Source organism: Sclerotinia sclerotiorum, genomic scaffold (genome assembly GCF_000146945.2).
Source record: "Sclerotinia sclerotiorum 1980 UF-70 scaffold_1 genomic scaffold, whole genome shotgun sequence".
NCBI lineage: Eukaryota > Fungi > Ascomycota > Leotiomycetes > Helotiales > Sclerotiniaceae > Sclerotinia > Sclerotinia sclerotiorum.
In genome coordinates, this window is record NW_001820835.1 from 1460206 (window position 1) to 1482285 (window position 22080).

At 43.5% G+C, this 22080-nt stretch overlaps 10 protein-coding genes across 10 annotated transcripts; 5 read left to right on the plus strand and 5 right to left on the minus strand.

Annotated features, from left to right (window-relative positions):
- Positions 1-667: 667 nt before the first annotated feature.
- Positions 668-2340, minus strand: SS1G_00559 (hypothetical protein; the record flags this gene model as incomplete). The annotated part of the gene is made up of 3 exons (XM_001598420.1): positions 668-1557; positions 1611-1812; positions 2188-2340. The coding sequence occupies 3 exons, from the start codon at positions 2338-2340 to the stop codon at positions 668-670; spliced, it is 1245 nt and encodes a 414-aa protein (XP_001598470.1).
- Positions 2341-2742: 402 nt separating this feature from the next.
- SS1G_00560 (hypothetical protein) lies at positions 2743-4243 on the plus strand (the record flags this gene model as incomplete). The annotated part of the gene is made up of 2 exons (XM_001598421.1): positions 2743-3284; positions 3379-4243. The coding sequence occupies 2 exons, from the start codon at positions 2743-2745 to the stop codon at positions 4241-4243; spliced, it is 1407 nt and encodes a 468-aa protein (XP_001598471.1).
- A 482-nt stretch (positions 4244-4725) lies between these two features.
- SS1G_00561 (hypothetical protein) lies at positions 4726-5686 on the minus strand (the record flags this gene model as incomplete). Its single annotated transcript, XM_001598422.1, has 2 exons — positions 4726-5477; positions 5530-5686. 2 exons carry the CDS (start codon positions 5684-5686, stop codon positions 4726-4728), a joined length of 909 nt encoding a protein of 302 aa, XP_001598472.1.
- Positions 5687-7122: 1436 nt separating this feature from the next.
- Positions 7123-7455, plus strand: SS1G_00562 (predicted protein; the record flags this gene model as incomplete). Its single annotated transcript, XM_001598423.1, has 2 exons — positions 7123-7200; positions 7267-7455. The coding sequence occupies 2 exons, from the start codon at positions 7123-7125 to the stop codon at positions 7453-7455; spliced, it is 267 nt and encodes an 88-aa protein (XP_001598473.1).
- A 1715-nt stretch (positions 7456-9170) lies between these two features.
- Positions 9171-9509, minus strand: SS1G_00563 (predicted protein; the record flags this gene model as incomplete). Its single annotated transcript, XM_001598424.1, has 3 exons — positions 9171-9206; positions 9258-9334; positions 9464-9509. The coding sequence occupies 3 exons, from the start codon at positions 9507-9509 to the stop codon at positions 9171-9173; spliced, it is 159 nt and encodes a 52-aa protein (XP_001598474.1).
- A 447-nt stretch (positions 9510-9956) lies between these two features.
- SS1G_00564 (predicted protein) lies at positions 9957-10983 on the plus strand (the record flags this gene model as incomplete). Its single annotated transcript, XM_001598425.1, has 3 exons — positions 9957-10297; positions 10360-10647; positions 10704-10983. The coding sequence occupies 3 exons, from the start codon at positions 9957-9959 to the stop codon at positions 10981-10983; spliced, it is 909 nt and encodes a 302-aa protein (XP_001598475.1).
- A 1790-nt stretch (positions 10984-12773) lies between these two features.
- On the plus strand, positions 12774-13857 carry SS1G_00565 (hypothetical protein; the record flags this gene model as incomplete). The annotated part of the gene is made up of 2 exons (XM_001598426.1): positions 12774-12860; positions 12913-13857. 2 exons carry the CDS (start codon positions 12774-12776, stop codon positions 13855-13857), a joined length of 1032 nt encoding a protein of 343 aa, XP_001598476.1.
- A 317-nt stretch (positions 13858-14174) lies between these two features.
- On the minus strand, positions 14175-14940 carry SS1G_00566 (hypothetical protein; the record flags this gene model as incomplete). Its single annotated transcript, XM_001598427.1, has 3 exons — positions 14175-14262; positions 14592-14845; positions 14929-14940. 3 exons carry the CDS (start codon positions 14938-14940, stop codon positions 14175-14177), a joined length of 354 nt encoding a protein of 117 aa, XP_001598477.1.
- Positions 14941-15257: 317 nt separating this feature from the next.
- On the plus strand, positions 15258-15719 carry SS1G_00567 (hypothetical protein; the record flags this gene model as incomplete). The annotated part of the gene is made up of 1 exon (XM_001598428.1): positions 15258-15719. One exon carries the CDS (start codon positions 15258-15260, stop codon positions 15717-15719), a length of 462 nt encoding a protein of 153 aa, XP_001598478.1.
- A 741-nt stretch (positions 15720-16460) lies between these two features.
- SS1G_00568 (hypothetical protein) lies at positions 16461-22008 on the minus strand (the record flags this gene model as incomplete). Its single annotated transcript, XM_001598429.1, has 3 exons — positions 16461-21167; positions 21219-21577; positions 21960-22008. The coding sequence occupies 3 exons, from the start codon at positions 22006-22008 to the stop codon at positions 16461-16463; spliced, it is 5115 nt and encodes a 1704-aa protein (XP_001598479.1).
- Between the last annotated feature and the right edge of the window lie 72 nt (positions 22009-22080).

The following is a 22080-nucleotide window of genomic DNA, read 5'->3' on the forward strand; positions in this document are numbered from 1 at the left end:
AATAATCTAATAATATTCCCAAAACTTTAGACTAGATAATTAATAAGTTCTTCTAAATTTCCATTCCGAGTCTTGATACTTCTTACTCAGTAAATACTCCAATTTCATATCTTGGATACTCATTCTAACTACTCGAGTAAAATAATATCTTTTATTAGGTACATATGCTCTACTTGTTCTTTGTAATTATAACTATGTAAAAATCTTCTAAAAATCTTCTTTGATATTATTATCCTCCTTTTTTCCCCTGATCTTCGAGTTTAACCGAGTTATATTAGATTTTTTCTCCGCTCTTATAATCTGTGTAATGTCCTTGATGCAATAGAGTAATAATATTAAGTAATGATTGAAAGCCAAATACTTTATATTATCATCTCTTTTTTTTTAAGCAAAGCAGAGTAGCGAATGTTAAGATTTGAAAGGAGAGCTATACTTCTTTCTACCTATCTGTCTGCGATGGAAAAGAAGTATAAAACCGTGTAGAGAATCATTGTTCTCAATAGGCAGTGGGAGAGAACGTTGGAAGTATTCGTACTTTGCAAATACTGCTACTTTGATGATTGGTATATATAAAATGTACAACTATGATAGATCATACAGTGCCAATTCCTCCACCTCAATCCAAGGTATAATTGAACCAAGGAGATATACCTCAACATTGACAAAACTAATGCACCACGCTACCACCAAATCCGAGCGGTGGTCTCCTCCCTTCATTCTCCGGCATCATAATCATGACCTTATAAACCTTTCCCATCCCATTTTCCCCCATATCAACCAACCTCCTCCAAGCTCCTTCAATCCTCTTCCGAGCCTCGTCATCTTTCCCCTTTAAGCTTTGAACTAGCATCTCTGCACGTTCTTTAATCCCTATACTCAACAACCATTCACCTTGTTCCATAGGCCCATGGATTTCCACCCCTTCACTCGCATTCATTGCTGCTTCGGCTAGAGCGACAAAATCTACATCGGCGCTGAGATCTACGATTCCTGGTTCGCTAAAGGGAGAAACTCGTTGATGTGCTTTGATTCCCCGGAGAGAATTGGTTGGGATGTTAGAAATTGGTCCATAATCTAGAATAAGAGCAGCACCCGAAGGTTTAGTTTTTGGATTTGTCTTGGAACCACCGATTCGGCTTGCGAAATCAGCAACAATCGCGTGACTTTCAGGTGATATTTCGATTAGCGAGTCGGGGATAGATTTTAAATTTCGATAGCGGTCAAGGATTTCGGGAAGATAAAGGGAGTGCGGGGTGGAGGATTTGGAAAGCGTGAGTTGGAATTCGGGAGGAGAGGATTGGTTTTGGGGGGAGTCGGGGATAGAAACATCGGTTTGGGTGGAATTTGGCGGGGTGGGCGACACTACCATTTCTCGCCATTGGGGAGTTTTGGCTGTGGATGACTTGGAGGTAGAGGGAGCAAGCGGATGAGTGCCAGTAGGCGTTTCAATTGTGATAGGCTCCAAAGTATCAAGATTTGGGGCCACGGATTGGAAGACGTGGATTGGAAGAGCATCGAAGAATTCGTGGGCCACGATAAATGGAGTTTTGTCCGCGCCTGTCAAAGTTTAGTAGGAGCTCTTTTCTTTTTCGGTTTCCGCGTAACCATACCATATGGTACAGATCGCATATTCTCCGTCCACATTATAGGAATACCAGCATACTTGCTAGTACTCTTGAATCCTGTTTCCGTCTCAATCATAGGCGCATCCCCGCATAAAAGCTGTTTCTGCGCATCTCTCAAAGCAGGGCTTGCTTCTACCATATACACAGCTTCTATACTCTCAGCCATTGGTTTGAAATTCTTGATCGTCTATACAACATATTAGCACATATTCAAAACTACATCCAGAATATTTCAACCAGACCCTCAGCATATCATCCATTAAAGTGCCTCTCCCAGGACCTATCTCTATCAATTCAACACCCTTCTTCTTTTTCCCTTGAGACATCCATTCTGCCACAAACCAAATCCCAACCAGTTCCCCAAAAATTTGCGATATCTCGGGTGAGGTAATAAAATCTCCCTTTTTTCCAAACTGATCTCTTCCTTCTTGTTTCGCCGTATAATATCCACCTACATCGGACGTTAAGCACATTCGCATAAACGACGCCAAAGGAATTGGTCCTGTAGCCTAAACCAGATTAATAAAATACACCAGCTTCAAATCCAATAGAAAAACCATACAGTGATAGCTTCAGAAAGTTGTTTAGCAAGGGGCGTAGACCATTGCCTCGTCTCCGTCGAAGACCATCTCAAGGCCGAATATGAAGCTCCATATCTGCATTTCGCAGCACAACGCAAAGAATTGCGGGCCTGGAATAATAACCTAGGCCTCATTTTGATCTTGTCTCTTGTTATAAGCACATTTCACTGCTTTCGAAAGGTCATTGTAAAGGTAGGAAGAAAAGTTGTGAAAAGTGAGAGCCTTGCAACCTCGTCTGGCCTCGTCGTCATTGGCGACCTCAAAACCCTCAGCCTCGACTTTGAAATTCACCATAACCCAAAACTTTGTTTTTCACTCCCAAAAGGTTTGCTGCATGTCCGAGGTGAAATTAGTCTCGGGGGCTTTTACCAATTTATAACTTTATTGTATATCCGGAAAGAGGAAGATTGTGCGATCTTGGAAAAGCTGTCTTGTCGGCCCTGGGAGAGCTGTTGTTGGTTCTGGGCGAGGGGCGCACTGAGCTTCGATTGTTTACTTCGCGAAGGCTGAAACTCGATACCCAACACGGTACAATTATGTCGAGTAAAACCAAGTCGCGCTGGGCAAATGATGAAGAAGACGCCGCGCTAGATTTACAACGCAAACGCGAAAAGGAAGAAAAGAAACGGCTGAAGGCCGAGAAACAGAGGAAGCTCGATGAACAAGCTGCTGCTGCCGCGAAGACCCTCGCTCAAGCTCCCCCAGAACCAGAAATTTCTTCCGAGAGGCCCTCGAAGCGTCGTCGTTTATCACATTCTCCCGCGCCTGCCCAGAAGCTCGATTTACCACCTGCCAAACTATTGCGCTTTCCGGCGCCCAATTGGGGGAAATGTCGCAGTGTGGAAGATTATGAGAAATTGAATGATATAGAGGAGGGAGCGTATGGCTGGGTATCACGCGCGAAGGATAGTCGGACGGGAAAAGTTGTTGCGCTGAAGCGGCTGAAGATGGAGAATGCGAATGATGGGGTGCCAGTGACGGGCTTGAGGGAAATTCAAACGTTGATGGATTGTGAGCATGAGAACATTGTGAAGTTAAGGGAAGTGGTTATTGGGGAGGATACAAGTAAGATTGAGAAGTACGTTGTCTTCCGTCCAATTCTTCCCTTTTTATTTTTGTTTGCCCAGTTTGCGCAATCTATAAGAAAATTATAGCTAACTTACACACCCCAGTATATTCCTCGTTCTCGATTTCCTCGAACACGATCTAAAAACTCTCCTCACATCCCTCTCAGAGCCATTCCTCCCTTCCGAACTCAAGCTGCTACTCCATCAACTCACAACCGGGGTCGCCTACCTCCATAACCATTACATCCTCCACCGGGACCTGAAGACGTCCAACCTCCTCCTCTCCAATCGAGGGGTCCTCAAAATCGCTGATTTCGGCATGGCGCGCTATTGCGGTGATCCAGCTCCAAAAATGACCCAATTAGTCGTTACTCTCTGGTACCGCAGTCCCGAACTCTTACTCGGCGAAGAACGATACGGCAAAAGTGTAGATATGTGGAGCGTGGGTTGCATATTCGGCGAACTACTGAGCAACGACGCCTTGCTCCCGGGAAAGAACGAAGTAGATCAACTATCTAAAATCTTCGAACTCCTCGGCCTCCCTACCGAATCCACCTGGCCCTCCTTCAAGCGCCTCCCCAACGCACGCTCTCTCCGACTTCCGAAGAACCCCAATCCCGCCACCCAAGGTTCAGTCCTGCGGTCTAAATTCCCTTTTCTGACGTCAGCTGGATCATCTTTACTCTCGTCGCTTCTCAGCTTAAACCCTGCGAAACGACCGTCTGCGCAAGATGTTTTGCAACATGATTATTTTAAAGAGGATCCCAAAATGAAGAGTAGAGATATGTTTCCCACGTTTCCGAGCAAAGCGGGATTGGAGAAAAAGAGACGGAGAGGAACTCCAGATGCTCCTCAGAGAGGAGAGGCTCCTAAGGGACTGGGAGGTGTGTTGGATTTTAGCGGGGTGTTTGGGAGTGCAGGGGGAGAGGAGGTTGAGAAGGGGGGCGGATTTAGCCTGAAGCTTATTTGAAAGCATGGAGATGGTCAGGTTAGACATGGAGACTATGGATGGCCTGGTCTTTACTGTAGATATATTGTGGGAAAGGGACGTGGATATACCACTCTGTACTCTGGATATTCCGGGATTCATTCCAGCTTCTCATGATTTTATAGGTGTAAATAAAATATATTATGCAAAATTTCACGAAACTAGAACCAAAGTTTTCATATTTACTATTTTAAAGCAATTTGCTCTCAATCATTCATTAGGTAGTTATAAACTTCTCCCTCCTATCTATGCATGCATGAAAGTGCTAAATCCAGAAAATGCACACTTATACCCAAACCCCCGAACACCATTACCCCAACCAGGATTTTTCATTTTCAAATCTTGCCCAAACGGAAAGTTCCCCATATGCCATCCAATGTTTCTTCGTGTTCTTCTCATCCTCCATTTGCCTCCAATCCAACACGCCCAAAATTAAGGAGACTTATTGCGTTGGCGTCCTTTCGTTACCAAATAACATCCAATCCAGTCACAAACCAGGTAAAGCTGAGCACAGTAACGACACCCATGGCAAGCATCAACCTCATTGCCTGTCTCTCCATATCAGACAACGCACCGCTGCAAGTAGCACATACCCAATCATTAAGAGGAGCGTATGGCTGCGGCACGTACATTCCGAAAGAATATTGACTGTATACCGACAGATAGCCCGGTTCAGGAGTCGCGCTGATACTGCTTTCCGCATCATAGATGATCAAAGTGTAAGTTTGCGTGAGCAAAGGGTTTGTAACAGCAGTCGCTTGATAGCCACTAGTATCCCAGGTTACGGCTTGGACGGAGTTCGTGACAGTTTGGTTCGTGGCTATCGTGTATAATTGAGCGTTGGCTTTACAAGTGGCCATAATGTTGACAGCAGTAGGAGTAGCTTCGAGAGATGTATAATTCCAGGCGAAGGTAATGTAATCACCAATTTTGAAGTATGTCGTGGAAGCGGCGGCTGGGGTCATTAGAGAGATTCCACCTGCCGCATAAGTTGCATTGTAGGTCGTATGGCTATTCGTAGAATTAGAATGAAAGGAAGCTGTTTTTGTTGTTTTCGATCCAGATGTGGTGGCTGAATTTGAGCCTGTTTGCGAGCTTGATTTTGTCGTTGACTTGGAATCGCCTGATTGAGAGCTAGTTTGTGATGCTGTGTTTGTAGGCCTTGATGCTGCAGTGGCAGTGGTAGTGGCAGTGGCAGTAGCAGATGCTGTATTGTCTTTTGAAATGTCAGTAGGTAAACACCAGGATATTGATAGTGAGATTCATACCAGCAGCAGCAGAGGACTGCGAAGAAGTGTCGTCCTGTCGTGCTACAATTATGGAATCTAATTCCGGTAGCCATTTGGGCCATGGCCATGCAGTTACAAATGTAGAAAGGCATAGTAGGATGACGGAATATAGCTGAAATGATCGTTGAGCCCGCATCGTGTGTGTTGATATTTTCAAAGGCCTTTATTTGGCACGAAAATCTCCTATTTGATTTCCTAAATATTTCTTCCAATGTCCGAGTATATTTTGATCAGATCTACCAAAAAAACTTCTCCAAAAGATGTTTCCTTCCTCGCTGGATGATTGATTGGTGAGTATTCAATGGATGTTTTGTTTTGTTTTGTTGATTCGTATAGTCCGCCAATTCAACTTTGTGGTTGGCTTGTGTTGTCCGAGTGAAACAAGCAGTTGAATAATATTTATGTACTGTGTGAATGTATGATTTCCGACCGAACGAGTGAGGTCGTATATTGTTTTTCTAGAAGAATATTAAAACGAAGGTATTTTAATACTGCAACGATTTCATCGATGAGGAGATCGAATGATGTGAAATGCAAATGTAGATAGATGTAAACGATGGTAGCAATTGTTGTATTCTGTAGCACTCCGTAAAGGAGTATGGAATGAAGGGTATCCACTAGGAATGTCTCGGGTTTTACTCCAATAGCAGCACATTTTAATTGATCAGTCAGTCAGGTACAAGGGTTATTGGTAAAAGTTTAGGAGGCAAATTGAGGCAATGCATCTCAAATGAGCCTTTCTATTGGCTCGTGTATCTATTTTCTTGGACTCAAATACGGGCTACTAATAATAGACCTTCCCGGCGCCTTCCATAGAAGGGAAAAAGAAAATGTGAAAAGTTAAAAAGTTAAAAAGTACGAGTTTTCACATCGTCACCTCATCACTGACATGTTACGAGTATTCAACTAAAAATGATGAAGAGCTTAGTGGTTGCAACACAACTTTCGGCTTATAACTAATCTCTACATGCTATATACTCCAATCCCGTCGTGATTTGTGTAATGCTACATCTTCCATTGAAGAAATTAAAGCACTTTCATCATGAAAAGTATCAGGTGATAAATGGTACTCAGAATGAACGAACGGTACTCGGAATCCTTGTATATCTTACAATCTCAAATCCAACTGCATACGGAGTAGTACTACGATCTATACCACCCACCATCTTGGCCTGAAGCTGACTAGTTGGTCACACATTCACATATATCTTGGGAAGCATGACCTGAAAAACGTAACGTGCCTTTTTCTTCCTGTATATCTCTAGATGTGTAATATATATCAACAAAGATTTGGTTTTAAACCCTCGATTAGTCACCTGTATTCCTCGTATACGACCAATAGTTTCATCCCAATCCCAAATACGAACTCTTCTCTATTTGAGTACATCTTTCATCTCTACAATAACAGCTATCCGGTAGCATTACTATCCTTCTCTAGGCCTTACCAAGTCCTAGGCAAGCTGCTTTCATTCATCTACTGAGTCCCGTCTACTTAAACAAACGCTGGGGATACGTTAACTTTCTTCTGCATCCTCCATATCTATATCTATTACCAGCTATGTAGCTACCAAAATGTATGGCACACTACTCTATGATCTCGTCGAATTAGCTCGTACTCCGCCAGTACAAGTTGATGGATGCGATCATGAGGTAGGCAATTGATAGATTTCCAGTCGACTGGGCTCTAAATCACCTGTCTTACTGGATCGTGTATAGTTGAAGAAAATAAGTGGCGATGCGTTGAAAGACAAATACCCTCGTGTGGCGCGACTCGAGGTGATATCGGCATTCTCTAATGACATAAAATCATACTTCGTGTCTTTCAAGCGAATGACAAGTAATAAAATTGTCATCCAACAGTTGGATATTCCGCGTTTTGTTGTCCACATACATTCACAGGAATGACTCTTCCTGGAGCTTTGTACATTGCACCCCAGTATATTTAAAAAAAGAAATAGAAGCTCTCACACCGAATCATTTTCAGCAGCGGGCACTAGGACATAAGATCACAATAAAATGTCACCACAGACACCATCAACCTCCGAGGCAAAAACCAGCATGACAACTAAATTAACAAACGAGATCAGAAAAGCTCCAGAATGCTTAGACTCCTCTACCTTTGCTATTACATTACACCAGGACAGGATCTGCTTTCCGCGGCGGAGGAGCTCGTAGAGAAGCTCGAGGGCTCAGATTTTGGGGTGTCGAGAGTCGTCATCGGAGTCAGTGGAAGCCTTGTTTTCATTCTAAGTGGAATGTAAACTCAAATAAATTGCTGATATTTCTGTGCCATCAGAAAAATGCGGCACTTTGTCCATCTATTTAAATGAGAATATCTGAGGCATTTAAACCCAATGGCGAGTCAAGAAATGTTGCTTGGCTAGCTGAGCAGACAGCAGCCGAGAAATTACTACTTGGAAAGTTGAACTCATACGTTGCAGACGATGAACATCGTAGATCTAGCCCCTGAGCAGTTCGTACGTATCATTAGAGCACTTGTATCTGTCGGTATTTTCACAGAAATGGACGAAGAGACATATGCTCACAACACACGGTCTAAAATGTTCACCAACACTCTCTTTCATACTTGAATGCGCGGGATGCAGGTATATCCCTTCTTTCAGCTCCAGCGCTTCACCTGTTACACCAATGGACTAATAATAAGGTCCTCTAATTATAATGACTTAAGTAGTAAAACAGCCAGAATATCTCTCCAGTACTTCCTTCCAAAACCTGGGTACAGCTCCACAAAACCTTCTCGAGTACACCATGAATACTAAATTAAGCTATTTTGAATCACTACATAGCCCGCCTAGCAAGCTCGAGATTTTCACCCCCACAATGCGAGATTCTCCCAAAGAGCACAAGGGCCGGCCGCAAAACTCGTGTCCTCGCAATTGCCAGCTGTAGATACGGGGAGCAACGAGATAGAAGAATGAAAAATATGAAGAGCCCTGTAAAAAACGAGGTATCGAGTATTGAGAGCTTTTCTTCTATGTTGTAGTTATACAGTAGAATATCGAATCTGGACAGCTAGAAATCTTGTCAAGGCAGGTGAGTGGCTGTAGTCACTAACTAGTTAGTTAATTCTGACAATGATATCTAGACTTCAATTATATTGCCATTTCTGTATATTGTGTTCAACAGTAATGGTTTCAAAACTAACTTCGATTTGAATTATTGCATATTTGATGGAAATAGATCGATAGATTTATTTAAAGGTTGGCGAAAAGATGTAGTAGTCTAAAAGCCTAAAATGATAATTCTTAAGAGAACATGGAGGATCTTAGAATAGTGAAATATTAAGTAGATAGAACAAGATATTTCTAATGGCTGTTATATCGATGAAAGGAATCTTGAAGGTTATCGAGTATTATGATTTGGCTGGTAATAGTCTCTAGACGATAGATAAATTACATCTTACTATCTGAGTGAAACGAATCCACCATGGCCGATCCATTGAAAGAGAGTCAACCCTCAGTTTTCTCCGTGGGAAAATAGATTTCCATAAGGAAAGTAACTTTCAGCGTGGATATCAGTAGTGGAATTCGCTATTATTACCAACCTAGCCAGATGTAAGATCTAAATCCGGGGAAAAATGATGTAAGCTAGCTAGAGATTCAGCCCGCTACTCGGCATTGATTGACGACTTGATACTGGTGATACGTGAGCTATTATTGCGCGACTATTGCGCTGCTGAAACTTACAATAGTAAAGTGGTGGGCCCAACGGCAGATAATTAATGACATAAATGAAGATGCCAAGTTGTAACTACCAAGATTGTCTAGAAATCTCGATGTCTAATCTGAGCTAGTTTTGTGAACTGTTCTGAAACAAGTTCAAAATAGGAATATGTTTTTTTTTTTTGGATATGTCGTAGACTATGTAAAGCGTTAATAGTATTTATCCATACCATGTTCTCTATTTCTGGTGTTGAGCTTCTCCTTGGCAGTTTCCATTGTGGGAGTTGAGGACTGGCACTACTTAAATGTCACTATTCAAGCTTCTTGATCATATTCAGCCATGAAAACGCGAATAGAACATCCATTTAGCTTCAATCTCTTTCGTTTTTGGGCTTGATATATCTCACGTCATATTATCACCACAGCTGTGATACCTACAGCTTCAAGCAGTTTGATGATATGCTCCAAGAAAGATTGCATGCTGGTAATGTGGATGCGGTAGTATCTCTATTACATTGGCATTTTGCTGAGCTTTCAAAAGTGGAAACAACGAACTTGTATCAACTTTGGCTAGAAAAGAATGCGTTGATGGATGGAAGAATAAATAAAGAGTGAATTTGCTAGCTATACGAAGCACCGACGACAATCGGTTCTTTTCTAGTGTATTCATATCTACCTCACTCATGACTATTTTTTCAAGCTCAATCCTTAATTGCCTTCGTAATGGCTCGCTTCTGCCTTCTAGCTTTGCTAGCTTTCACTCTATGTCATACATCTGCGGCCCCAACTCCAGCCCCACGAAACAGTCTTGAGGACTTGCTTATCCAAAGACTTCCGAAAGACGCCAATTCAGGCACTTTCTCTAGGGGATCGAGTCTCCAAGGCTCCACGCTTCAAAAGAGAGGTCGCGACCAAAACTACTTTCACAGTGCACTCCCTAGCTGCAGTGAAGATGATGATCCAAGTTTTGCTTTCGGCAAGAGTGCCTACAAAGATGGTGAAGGCACTTTGGTACAGTCTGCTTTGTGTGATAACGGGAAGAATACTGCTGGATGGAATTGCTGGTATGTTTTTGAGTTTGGTTCTGATTTAATGCATGCTCCGTACTGACATTGCTTTGATGTAGGACCGACATGTATTACACCTTTGTACAAATTGAATACAGCGACTGGACCAATACAGGCGGAGTTATCGACTGCCAAACCACTTCCCAATGCGCTCTGCAGGGCATCTCGCTAAATCAATCCTGTACATCCAATACCGGCAGTTGGGACAATGCGATTCAGGTCGGTGCACAAGCTAAGTTAGATGAAATCAAGCAAACTAAGTGGGGTATCGGCGGAAGCTTCTCCTATACACATAATGTGGGCGGAAGCCAAACATTCTTGACTTGCAATTATGCCACAGACCAAGGGTAAGTCACAATTCTTTGACAGTACCTTGAAAAATGGAATGCTGAGGATGATATAGAAGCTGCCACTGGGACGACCAAGGTTGCCATGCCATCTGGAAGGGTACACGCAATAGGCGAGTATTCGGCTATATGCGCCGCTCATGCAACAAAGGGCGAGAAGGCACGAATTTGAGCCAGCAGCGCGAAGACGGATTTTGGACTGTTGGAATTTTAGATTTTGATGTTCTTCTCCCAGATAACCAGGTTATTGGATGCGCAGCCATGTGCAATGATGTCTCGTACCCGGAGGCAAAGCCAGGGAGTCCTTTAGATAAAGTTCCATTCCCAGGTAGATAAGCATAATCACAATGGGGCAGAGCAATTCATAGATTTAACTCAAGTAACAGACATGGAAGCCATTTAATCATATTCTATACTCCTCTCATTGAGACAACAAATGGCTTTGCTGTGGAAAACTATAGGATGTGGCTAAGTATCGAAGGAAAGCCCGAAAGTCGCCGAGTCGCAAATTCAACCAATCGAGTGAAAACCACAATAATCAATTATTCAGACATGCAACAAAACAAAACTCGTTGTCGTTTACCTTATTTTATCAGGACTGAGGATGGGATGAAAGTGAATATTGAGGTGAAAAAGCGAAGGTCTCACTTGCTTTTCGCTTTACTATTATAATGACCGGGCACTGATAATTAACCGAGGGTCATTTGTTACGACCAATCCTAACAGCTACTCAGGTGACTAAGCTTATGGTCACATGACCCAATATTGTCCCACCTAGAATCACTCAACTACAGGCAGTGGGACATGATGGAAGCGGTGGGACGTACAACACAAAGGTCTATATAGTCAAGATGGATTTCCTTTGTATAGAGCTTCGTGCTCAAGATCAATCATTTAGTATACTCTACTATTAGTTACGAATTGCATTATTGTCATTACTTTAAGTCCCTGCTTGACGCCTAGTTATAAACCACCTCGAGAGCCTAGAGCACTTCCACGTGATCTAGACGGCAAACCTCGTAACATATAATTTTTGTTTATATTAAAATATATAAATAAAATAATTAAGCTTTGGTATAAAAAGGCCCTCGGTTAATTATCTGTACTCTAGTACTGTAATATATTCACTGACACCATCTACCACTTGGTATATGGAAAATTAGTGGTAGGAACGGAGGGATAAAGGAAATGTGAATACGATTACAAGTATTCACTCTCGCATAGCCCTGTACCTGAACAACGCCGGACTCGGCCTCTGCAAGAAGAGGCGTACATTCACTCAAACCATGAAGTGGGATATATATAGCAAAGGCTAGATTTATTACGTAACTGTCTAGTCAATTAAATCCAAGTCTGCTATAACATGGCCATGGTAAAAATGATTTTGGGCTGATCAGACCTATAAATCTCCCATGATATCTCGTCATTGAAACCTGCCAATCCGTGACTGCTTGGTTGCTGCACCCGCTCGCTGAAGTATTTGTCCCCTCGACTTAGCAAGCTTTCATGAAGATGAACAGAACCAAGATATTACTGTCGATGTAATGGCACAGCATAATGTAAAATATATGATTTGCAAAAGTAAGACTTGTAATCACTGATCAAATTCTGGGCATATTTATTCATGCAGGAAGTAGTGCCCTCCTGCTTGATGAGAAAGTTTTGGAAGGCGATCTTGTCCACTTGGTAAGGTTGATTTTCCGGATATGTGGTTGCTGTATAATTGAAAAGACCATGCATTTCAATATTCTGAACTCAAGTAGAAAATAGTATCTTAAAACAGCACAGTTGTGCGATGCTCCTTTTCCCCTAGAGAGAAGGTGGAGTGGCTTTCGGGAAGCGTGGAAGGCCTAGCGGATGATTGACGTGCATAGACCATAAGGCTAGGAACGACGGTCAAAGGCGGCGCAATGTGCATTTTGAACTTCTAATCATATTCAACCATATCTCCCCTCATCCCGGACTCGCAACCACTTTTCTAAAATCGCCGGATAATTCTCTCTAAAATACTAGAAATTCTCTGAACCTAAATTACCATCAAGTCTCTACTTTTTGCGGTTGTCAAAAGTTGAAATCTACTTTGCATTTGCAACAAAACTTCCAAAACTCTCACTCACATTAACAAAATGCCGAAAGCAGAAGTTGGATCAACGAAGTTTCTGAACAACAAATTAAAGTCCAAAGGTCTTCAGCGATTACGATGGTATTGTCAAGTAAGCATCTCCTCTTTGATAATAGATATCCGCCGATTAACATGACAAATAGGTATGCGAAAGACAAATGCGGGACGAAAATGGCTTCAAAATGCATACACAATCCGAGTCGCATGTTCGACAGATGCTCCTCATTGGCGAAGATCCTAAGAAATTTATCAATGATTATAGCAATCAATTTCAGCGCGACTTTCTACAATTATTACGAACTTCTCATGGCGAAAAACAAGTCAATCTAAATCATTTCTACCAGGAATACATTAGCAACAAGGAGCATGTCCATATGAATTCAACAAAATGGCCATCCTTGACAGAGTTCGCAAAATTTTTAGGCAGGGAAAGTCTGTGCCGAGTGGAGGAAACGGACAAAGGTATACAAGTAGCATGGATTGACAACTCACCTGAGGCGTTAAGACGACAAGATGCGATTAGAAAGAAGGAGAGACAAGACAAGGGCGATGAAGAGCGGGAGCAAATGCTTATCAGGGAGCAGGTACGTCGCGCGAAGCAAGATGCTGAAGCTCGTGGAGAGTCGGAGGTGGATGAACAAGAACGAGGCCTCAAGAGGGAGGAGGGGGAGAAAATAAAGCTCAGCTTCGGCGCTAAGCCTGCGGTCTCAAACCCCGAGAGTAAAACCGTTGTGCTACCGGATAGCAAGATGCCGGCTGGCGATGCGCTTCCTCTCGAGACAGCAAAAGGTGTGGATAAATCCTCTGAGGTATTGGCGAAGGACGGCAGTAAAACTGCAGAGTCTACGAATCCCGATGCCGCGGCGCCACTTCCAGCGAAAGTTTCCTTGAAGATGGGATTTCAGAGCAAACCAAAGAACGTTTTTGCTGCGGCCAAGAAGAATGCTCTAGGAGGTAAGAAGGCCCCTGTGTTTGAACAACCGAAAAAGATGAGTGAAGCAGAACGTATTATGAAAGAAGAGATAGAGCGCAAGAGGACCAGGGAGCAATCACATGGAGGGCCTTCCCAAAAAAGGCCACGATTTTAATTGTCTATCATGAGAATTTGGCATTGCATGGAGTTAAATATGAAGGTACTTCACATATGTGGGCGGAATATGGCGTTATGTTTGATACCACTTGCATCTATAGAAGAACCAAGTCAAGAAATTTCTACTTCTCAAGCTATTTCACTTTCCCACTGTTGACTGTGCCAGTGATCGTGCTGGACCCCTAAAAGCCTAGTAGTTAGTTCCACAAATGACTTTGAAATCAGTTTTGTTGTAATGTACCAAGCAGTTCATTTTGGTCTGATTCGAATAATGCTTCAAAACTTAATGTCCTTTCTCTGTAGCTGTTCTCAAATCTAAACTCCCTTGAACTCCTTAGCGCCCCAATAATTATGCACCGTGTCGCAACCCAAATTTCCCGTCCTATGAGACATAGTAGCTGGCCTAATAGTAATTAGTAAAGCTCGGAATGACTACAGCCTTGAAAATTTTCGGTACATGACGAGTTATAGAGACTTCTTTTCAGGGCAATGGTGTTAGTTGTCTCATGGCTTGGTCTCCCAGGCTCTGAAGTAGCAAATACTTTATAAATTGCAAAACATCATACAGACGTATCATCAACTCGCAGTACCAAGAACAGTAAAAGTATTCTTACCTTCACTTGCATGCCGTCGTCCAAAATATTCTCAATCCGCTTCCGTAGCACTTCCATCTCTCCTACTCTCATATTAGCTTCATGGTTCGACCCTCTTTCCCAGCGCAGATCCACTTACGGAATATATTTAACCCTCGCCTCTTCCTCCATCGTCGATACGATCTCTTCCGGTAACTGTCCACTAACTTTCGTCGCGTACACCCCCCTCACATATCCATCCAACCTCTGCCATTTCGCAACCCACGATTTAGATGGATCGGCTAGCGTAATGAGACCCTCGAATACTTGAGATGTGCAGTCGATAATCGCTTCCATAGATCCTTGCAAATGTAAAAAGTCTTCGCAGTTGGGACATCCTTCGCGCATAAAGCGCTGCGATTATGTATGTTAGTCTTTGGTATCTACGTGGATAGATTGCAGGGGAATATAAAGGCAAGGAAGGTGCAGGTGCATACGTTTTGGGTCATGACGATTGAGCAGACCATGCATGCGCGAAGGTTGCGCTGCTGGTTGGGAGGTACGTAGTTTTCTGTCATTGTGTTTGTTGTGTTCTTTTTTGGCTGATGTTGGAGTTATAATGGGAAGGCTTTCAAATATAGTTGAAAGAGTTGATCAATGTCAAAGAAACCTTGCATGCACTATTGCTGCAAGGCTGAGAAAAAGCTTGGACCAAGAGTCCAAAAATGTCGGCACGGCTGAATATTCTAGTTTATCTCACCAGTGCTCTCCAGATGTCCATGATAGAAAACTAGAAACTAAGAATAACTTTACGAGGGATTCGAAAATGGTTGAGGCTATGGAAGTCACCGTAGATACCCAAATGCAAGAAGCACCTCCCGCATCTAAAACCTCAAAACGCAAGCAAACCTATAACGGTCACGAGCACAAATCCATCACGATCACATCACCACTTTTTTCCTACATCCATCTCGAGCTCCAAACCTCGTCATTGAAAAAACCACAGCTAGATGATATTACAGCAAAATCATACATGACGTCAGCACTGACACAATTTCTGGGACTCCATGGCTCTGCTATCTCGATTGATATTCTGAAGACGGAGGGCAAGGATGTTTGGATTAGAGTCATGAGAGAGGATGCTAGTGCGCTGGTAGCGGCGCTGGGTGGATGGGTTAAGAGGTTGGGAAATGGAGATGAGCAGGTTGGTTGGAGGGTGAAGGGGAGAGCAAATTGGTTGGGGGGTTTAGTGGGGGAGGAGGGCATTGAGCTGGTGTGGAATGATTGAGGATTGAAGGGTTGGGATAATTCCTCCTATTTCACATCAGCAATGGACGCTCTCTGAACCAAGTGCCTGATTCCGAGGAAGGAGAACCATTAGATCTCTTGGGTATTGCATCGTCAGAGAGAAACGGGACAAGAACGAATCGGAGACAGTTTCTAACTTCGCTGTGGTTGCGAAACGAGACAAGCTTCAATCAGCCATGGAGCCCGATTGACGCCGATGTACGCCTAAAATTAGAAGTTTACGTCCAGACTGCGAACCTTGTTTCGACAGAATCTGAACAAAGACATACCTAGTTTTAACCATCGGCAAGACGACGCGACTTCCACCGATGAATTCGTACCGATTACTTAGGAGTGAAGCTTAACAGATGATGTACTAGAAGAATATGGTCATGACTGCTGAGGAAGCCATGCCTCATGTAATGTTGAAAATGTACTAGATATGCATTTCACACTAAAGTCTCAGATGGAATTGATTCAATGGTCAAGCATGCAACAAGATTCAAAGATCACACTTGATGTAAATTGCAAGCTATGTTAATATGTGCTTTTAAACGACTATGGAAAATAAAATACTCCTTCTTTGCCCATGAAATATTGCGGATCGGACTCAAAGGTCACCCACAACATCATATTTGCACCCATCCAGCCCAGAAGAACGAAGAATAAAATAAAGTAGAAACTTTTATGGTATTTCCCAATCATATCCGTCATTCAATTCAGCCCAACGCCTCGCAGTTTATTATGCCCATCGTGAGAAGTCTAAACGGTCAACCATGAGCTCGTCTCCATTTGTGTCCTTCTCTGGCTCCACTGTAGATATCGCCGATGATTTTTGAGAAGTAGAGTCAATCGAACTAGAGAGAAAGCTGAAGTTGGCGACGGATGCTCGACGAATACTAGTCATATTCTCACGGCCCTTAGCATCAGAAACCGCACCGTTCGATGTGCCCGGTGGAGAAATATGGATAGAGTTAGATCGCTTCGGGGGTACGTGCTTCACCCTAAGCCGATTGATTTCACGTAGGCGATTGCGCCATGGGGAAACATGTTCTCCACCCTCACGATTTGCCCAGACCGAGGAGAACACTGAAGCATTCATCGCCAGCAAGCGGATGAACTCCGGTAATTTCCTGAGACTGATGATCTTCATTTCAGCAGCAGGGGAGATCTCCGGAAAACCAGGCTTACTCATGACCTGAACTTTGTAGTATGGATCTTTTCGCAATCGTCCTTGCCGCGGATCTCTGGCAGCGGTAAAGGATAGACGAGATTCCGGAGCAATAACAATGTTAACATAGTTGAAGTCAGATGGAAAAGTGTCGTACTTGAATGGTAAGCCGGAGTTATTGAAGATAATATTCACATAATCGTTGCCAATATGCTTCTTTTTGTGAGAGCATTGTGGATCGTGCTCGAGATTTGTCGGCATCTGCGTTGTAACATGAAAAACTATTTCAGAAACGCGGTCTCTCCAACAAAATGCGGTCTCTCCATCCATACCATATTCTCTGTCAAGACCTTGAGTGTTGAATTTAGCCCCCTTCAATTCTGTGAGTGTCGCAAGCCCTGCAAGAAATGTATAGTACTCTTCACTACCGGTGATGTTAGAGAGTATCTCAACTTCTTGTGTCTGGTTGTCACCGATGTAAATAACCCCGACTTTGTGGCCATCCACAGTAGGGTTACGATCAAGGGCCCACACAGCACGTCTAGTCATGTCGTCATCAGGAAGAGCAATTGGACGCGTGAACTCAGTGCCTTGTGGGATTGAAGCAGTTAATTGTAAAAGAAGGTGGCTAGGGAGAACAACGTTGGCATTGGAGTGCTTTGCGTCCCGTAAAGCATCTGTGGTGAGAGAGATTTGATGTGGAGGCGGTGGGCTGAATTTTTCGCGAACCATATAACAAGAAGTACCAGAAGGATGGCGCTTGGTAATTTGGGCCCAACCTTTGTGAGTCGCTTGTTCAATGGTGACAACGCTGTGGCCAATGATCCAGCGCTTTTTCAGAATTTCACCATATAGTTCCGGGGTAAAATCTGGATCAGCTGAAGATTCGTCCACATCGGCATAGGCAACCCTTTGCATAAAATCCAGAGTTACTTGCGCCTGCTCATCAATCTTCTCCTTACCATTCGCATCAGTCGAGACAAGGTTTTTGGCGATCCAGCCGACTTGGCCAGCGCGATCAGTGAGTTTCAAAGACAAGAACCAAAAAGTGATGACGTGGTATGCAAGAGCATACACATACTGTGGCAAATCATCCGAGCTGCTAGATTGGGCGCTTGGATCCCCCGAATTGTGTTCTGCAGAGAACGGTGCTGAGGAAACTCGAGCTCGAGCAAGGTTGTTTCTTGCATTGATGTCCTTGGTCGGTTGATCCCGAACGTTCTGGAGATATCGGAAACATACAGCAAAAACAGTTCGGTATTCTTCTTCCCGAAAATTGGCATATAGTTCTGGAAGTCTTGAGAGGCAAGACAGGAATTCTAGGATGTGAATTGCGACGTGCTGTTGAGTAATAATCTGCGACATCTTTTGAAGAATGGTTACTAGTGCTTTTCTAGTCGAACCAGGCAGCTCATGGCAACAGATTGAAAGAGCGTGAATACAGCATTTGGCGGCGCGTTCCCACGCGCCCACACCTTGTAAGAAGGTCCTTACAATTTCGTCTTCCTCGGCCTTGGAAAATTCCCGGTTATAACTTGTGACCATTGTTAAGACATGAAAGAGACAAATGGCAACATCAGCCTTGCGCAGCCCAGATGACACTGGGGGTTCTTGAAAGCTACTATCTCTAATCAAATCACACAACAAAGATCTGAGCCTTTTTATCTGCGGAATTGATGACTTGAAAAGCGCTTGGTTTGTCAATTGAGATGGTAAGTGAACAAGTATGTAGCTGTAAACCTCCCAGTCACATCCGCCGTCGAGGAGTTGGCAAAGAACATCGAGATAAGAGTCAATGTTAAGAACAGTCTGAACAACTGGCTCACAGGGTTTGACTTCATTATTGTGGTCAGATCCTTTCTCTTGGGCTTCACTTATATCTGGACGGACGGACTCGACTGAGGTATGTGAAAAATTATCGGAAGGATCTATTGTGGAGTCTTGTTTATGCTCCTCTCCTGCGTTTATTTCGGGGATGATATTTGAAACAGCAGACTGCTGCAAACCTTTTTGGTCAGGAACTGTACCTGCGGTATCTAAATCTTGTGCAATAAACTTCTGATCCACACTTTCGATAACTGAAACTAGACGTAAAGTAGCATTTCCAGTTGTGGTGTCCGGCAAGGCGTCTGCATCTGGAGACATCCACATCTGATGGTTACGCTGTAAAGTTCGATTCATGCCACTGCCTAGCCTGAAGGTCTGCTTAGGGAGAGACTGTGCTTGGCCACCTGAGGTAGTCCGGGAAAGACGAGAGTTAGAATCATCTACTCGGGCTAGACGTGTCTGCTGCGCAGCTTCATCTGCAGCGTGCTTCCTAGCTAGAGATTCCGTCGTCCGATATAGAGAAGCCGCTAAAGTATCTGATTCGGTGAAAGGGGTAAGGAAAATTCTATTCATCGCATCTGCTCGAAGTCGGAAAAACATTTTTAGAGCAGATATACGGGAGTCAGTAGGGCAGTCGGAAGCCTGCACAATGGCAAGTAATTCTTCGAACACTCGTAATGACTTGGAGACATCCGTAAACATGGTTCGCATAAATATTTGAATAAAACCCTTCACAACGACATTGGAAGGACTGTGCACAATAGAAGGCGTGGCGTCAGAAGCTGCAGACTTGCTCGACAATATGCCATGACGAGACCCAGGAGGTGAGCCAAGCGGTGATTGCATCCGGTCACTTGTGACAACACTTCTCATAATGTCTATAGCATGCTGGAACAAGCTTTCATCCAGAGTTTGCTCAGCCATGACAACAGCGAAATCGATAAATTCCTGCAATATTGCAATATCCTTCTCATCTCGGACATATGCCAAAACTGTCACAGCAAAAGCTTCAAAGATCTCAGGCTGATCAGTAACGCTGACAATAACGTATACATCTGTGACAGCTTTCAGAGCGTGTAGTCGAATGTCGGGCGGGCGGGACCGATCGGCAAGAAACCCGCCAAGGATCAGATTAATGTTATCCTTCCATTGTAGATCTGATGGCGAACAACATTTATAGTCGATAAAATGATCAATGACCAATCTTGCGCAAGTGTCTGGAAGATAGGCATGAGACTTGATAAAGAATTTAAAACAATCATCTTTTTGAACGAAATTGGGCGGAGGCGAATTCAACAATTGCTCGACACGCAAAATCAGATCACGAATTAATTCCTCCATCTTTGTTATGAACCTCTGCTGCGGAGTTTCATCCTTTAGGGACGGACTTCTGTTGATAGTATTATATATCTGAGATCGGTTCGTTACTGGGTCTGAAATACGTCTAGAGCATATAGACACAATCTCAAACATCAGTGACCAGTCTTCGTCCAGCACATTCTGCATGATTCCGCCTTCGTGAATCAAAAGTGAATGAACCAATTGCAGTGTATCGCAGTCAACTGCAGTACGATCAAGCTCAAGGGACTTTCTTAGAGAGGTCATGAGAAGTGTGAATGGGACCAAGGGATAGCCATTCTTTGCGTCCTTGGCAAATAACTTCTCTAATGTTGAAATAGCACCCCTAACCTCTTTGATATTTTGGCTGTATTGCTTATCGTCGGATTTGTCTAATAGAGGCTTTCCGAGTACCTCAATCAGTATTCTGACCATCGTGAGCCCGTGATGGGATCTGCACAGGTTGCTAATACATCTCCATGCGTCTTGGTGTACATTCCAGAGAGAACTATGTATAGAGCACAGAACCTTCACAATTGGCTGAAGCTCCCTATCTGGAATATCTCCGTATGTTATAACGGCATCAAACACTTGATTGCAGGCTTTGAGATCCGCCTCTGTAGCAGAGGAAGTGCAAATCTCAAGAATCTGAGACAGAAGCTGGGATGATGCTGAATCCGTGACAATATTGGAACTAAACTTGATAACATCCGCAATAAAAAAAAACAGCAGAGATAGGTTAGACTCCTCCTCTGAAGGTGTCGGTTCCTTCGGCAGGGGGCTCTGACGGGTGGCCTTCTTAAGCGCATTTCGTTCTGCGGTGGCTGCAGACCAAGTATCCTTCAGCCATGTAGTCAACAAAGGTAGTAGTTCATAATGGAAACCTGAGAGATCTTTGCCGTGTCGTGATAGTTCGATCAATGAGACAAGTTGCAGGTGAAAATCTTCCCTGTTCGTGGGACGACTCAATACTTGGAAAAAGCTTGCTCTTTCGGGATCATTTGAGGATGTACACTGAACACAGGCAATCAACAATTCGAAACCCGCAATTCGCGCTTGCTGCGTCTGACTCGTTTCAATCAAATCTTTGCCTGCATTGAATATCATGGATATCTGTCACAATATTAGTAAGCCAACAAGTAGATCTCGATCTAGATTACCTACATTTTCCATGGGGTAGTCAATCACGGCTCGACGTAAATATTCCGCTGCGCGAATGCGATCTGCGAGGCTGTGACCTGCCTGCAGTTGTTCAAGCGTCGGCTCGTGGTTGGGTGTACTACCATGGCTAAGCTTTTGCGGAATGCTCCCATTGTCGAGCTGTAAGGGACCTGTTGCTGGAGATTGCGTACTTGGACTTTTGGTGATTTTGCCGCCAGTCAAGCTTTTAAATACACTCGCAATTCCGCTAGAGCTCCTTGGTTCCGGCGTCTGAGCTGCGTCTCCGACAGGTGGAGGCATAGAAGCTCGAGGATTCGAAGCGCGAGGGGTCGAAGCTCGAGGATTTCGTTGAACTCGAGAGTCTGTTTCGAGATTCCATCTGTTAGTAAATGCAGGATACATATTGGTAGCTTTCCTTGTAGAATTTTATTGCAATGTTGTGTGCAAGTAAAGCAATCGAAGTTGACAAGAGGAAAAGAATAAGACAACAGGTGTTTGTGAAGCGCCGAGACAATTATGTTCCCAGATTCCTAAGGCAACCGAGACCTTGCTCTATTTTACATCTTCTCGAACATTGTATGTGGAATCACATTCGAGTCACATGAAGAAGAATATATCAGCAGAAAACTTGGACTTCTACACTGTAGGCCATTCTAGGTCTAGCTCCATCAAATAAGATCGAATGGATATCGATAATCAGCCGATGACGATATCACAAGCCCATGCTTCTATATCTGGGTTCACTGAGCTTGACCTTGATGGGTATCAATGTAGTAAAGATCAACAAGGACATCTAGCAAGCATTGCATGAATGGGAAGTCTGACCACTAACTGTGTTCAAATCATAAAGAGTAGATGTCTTGCT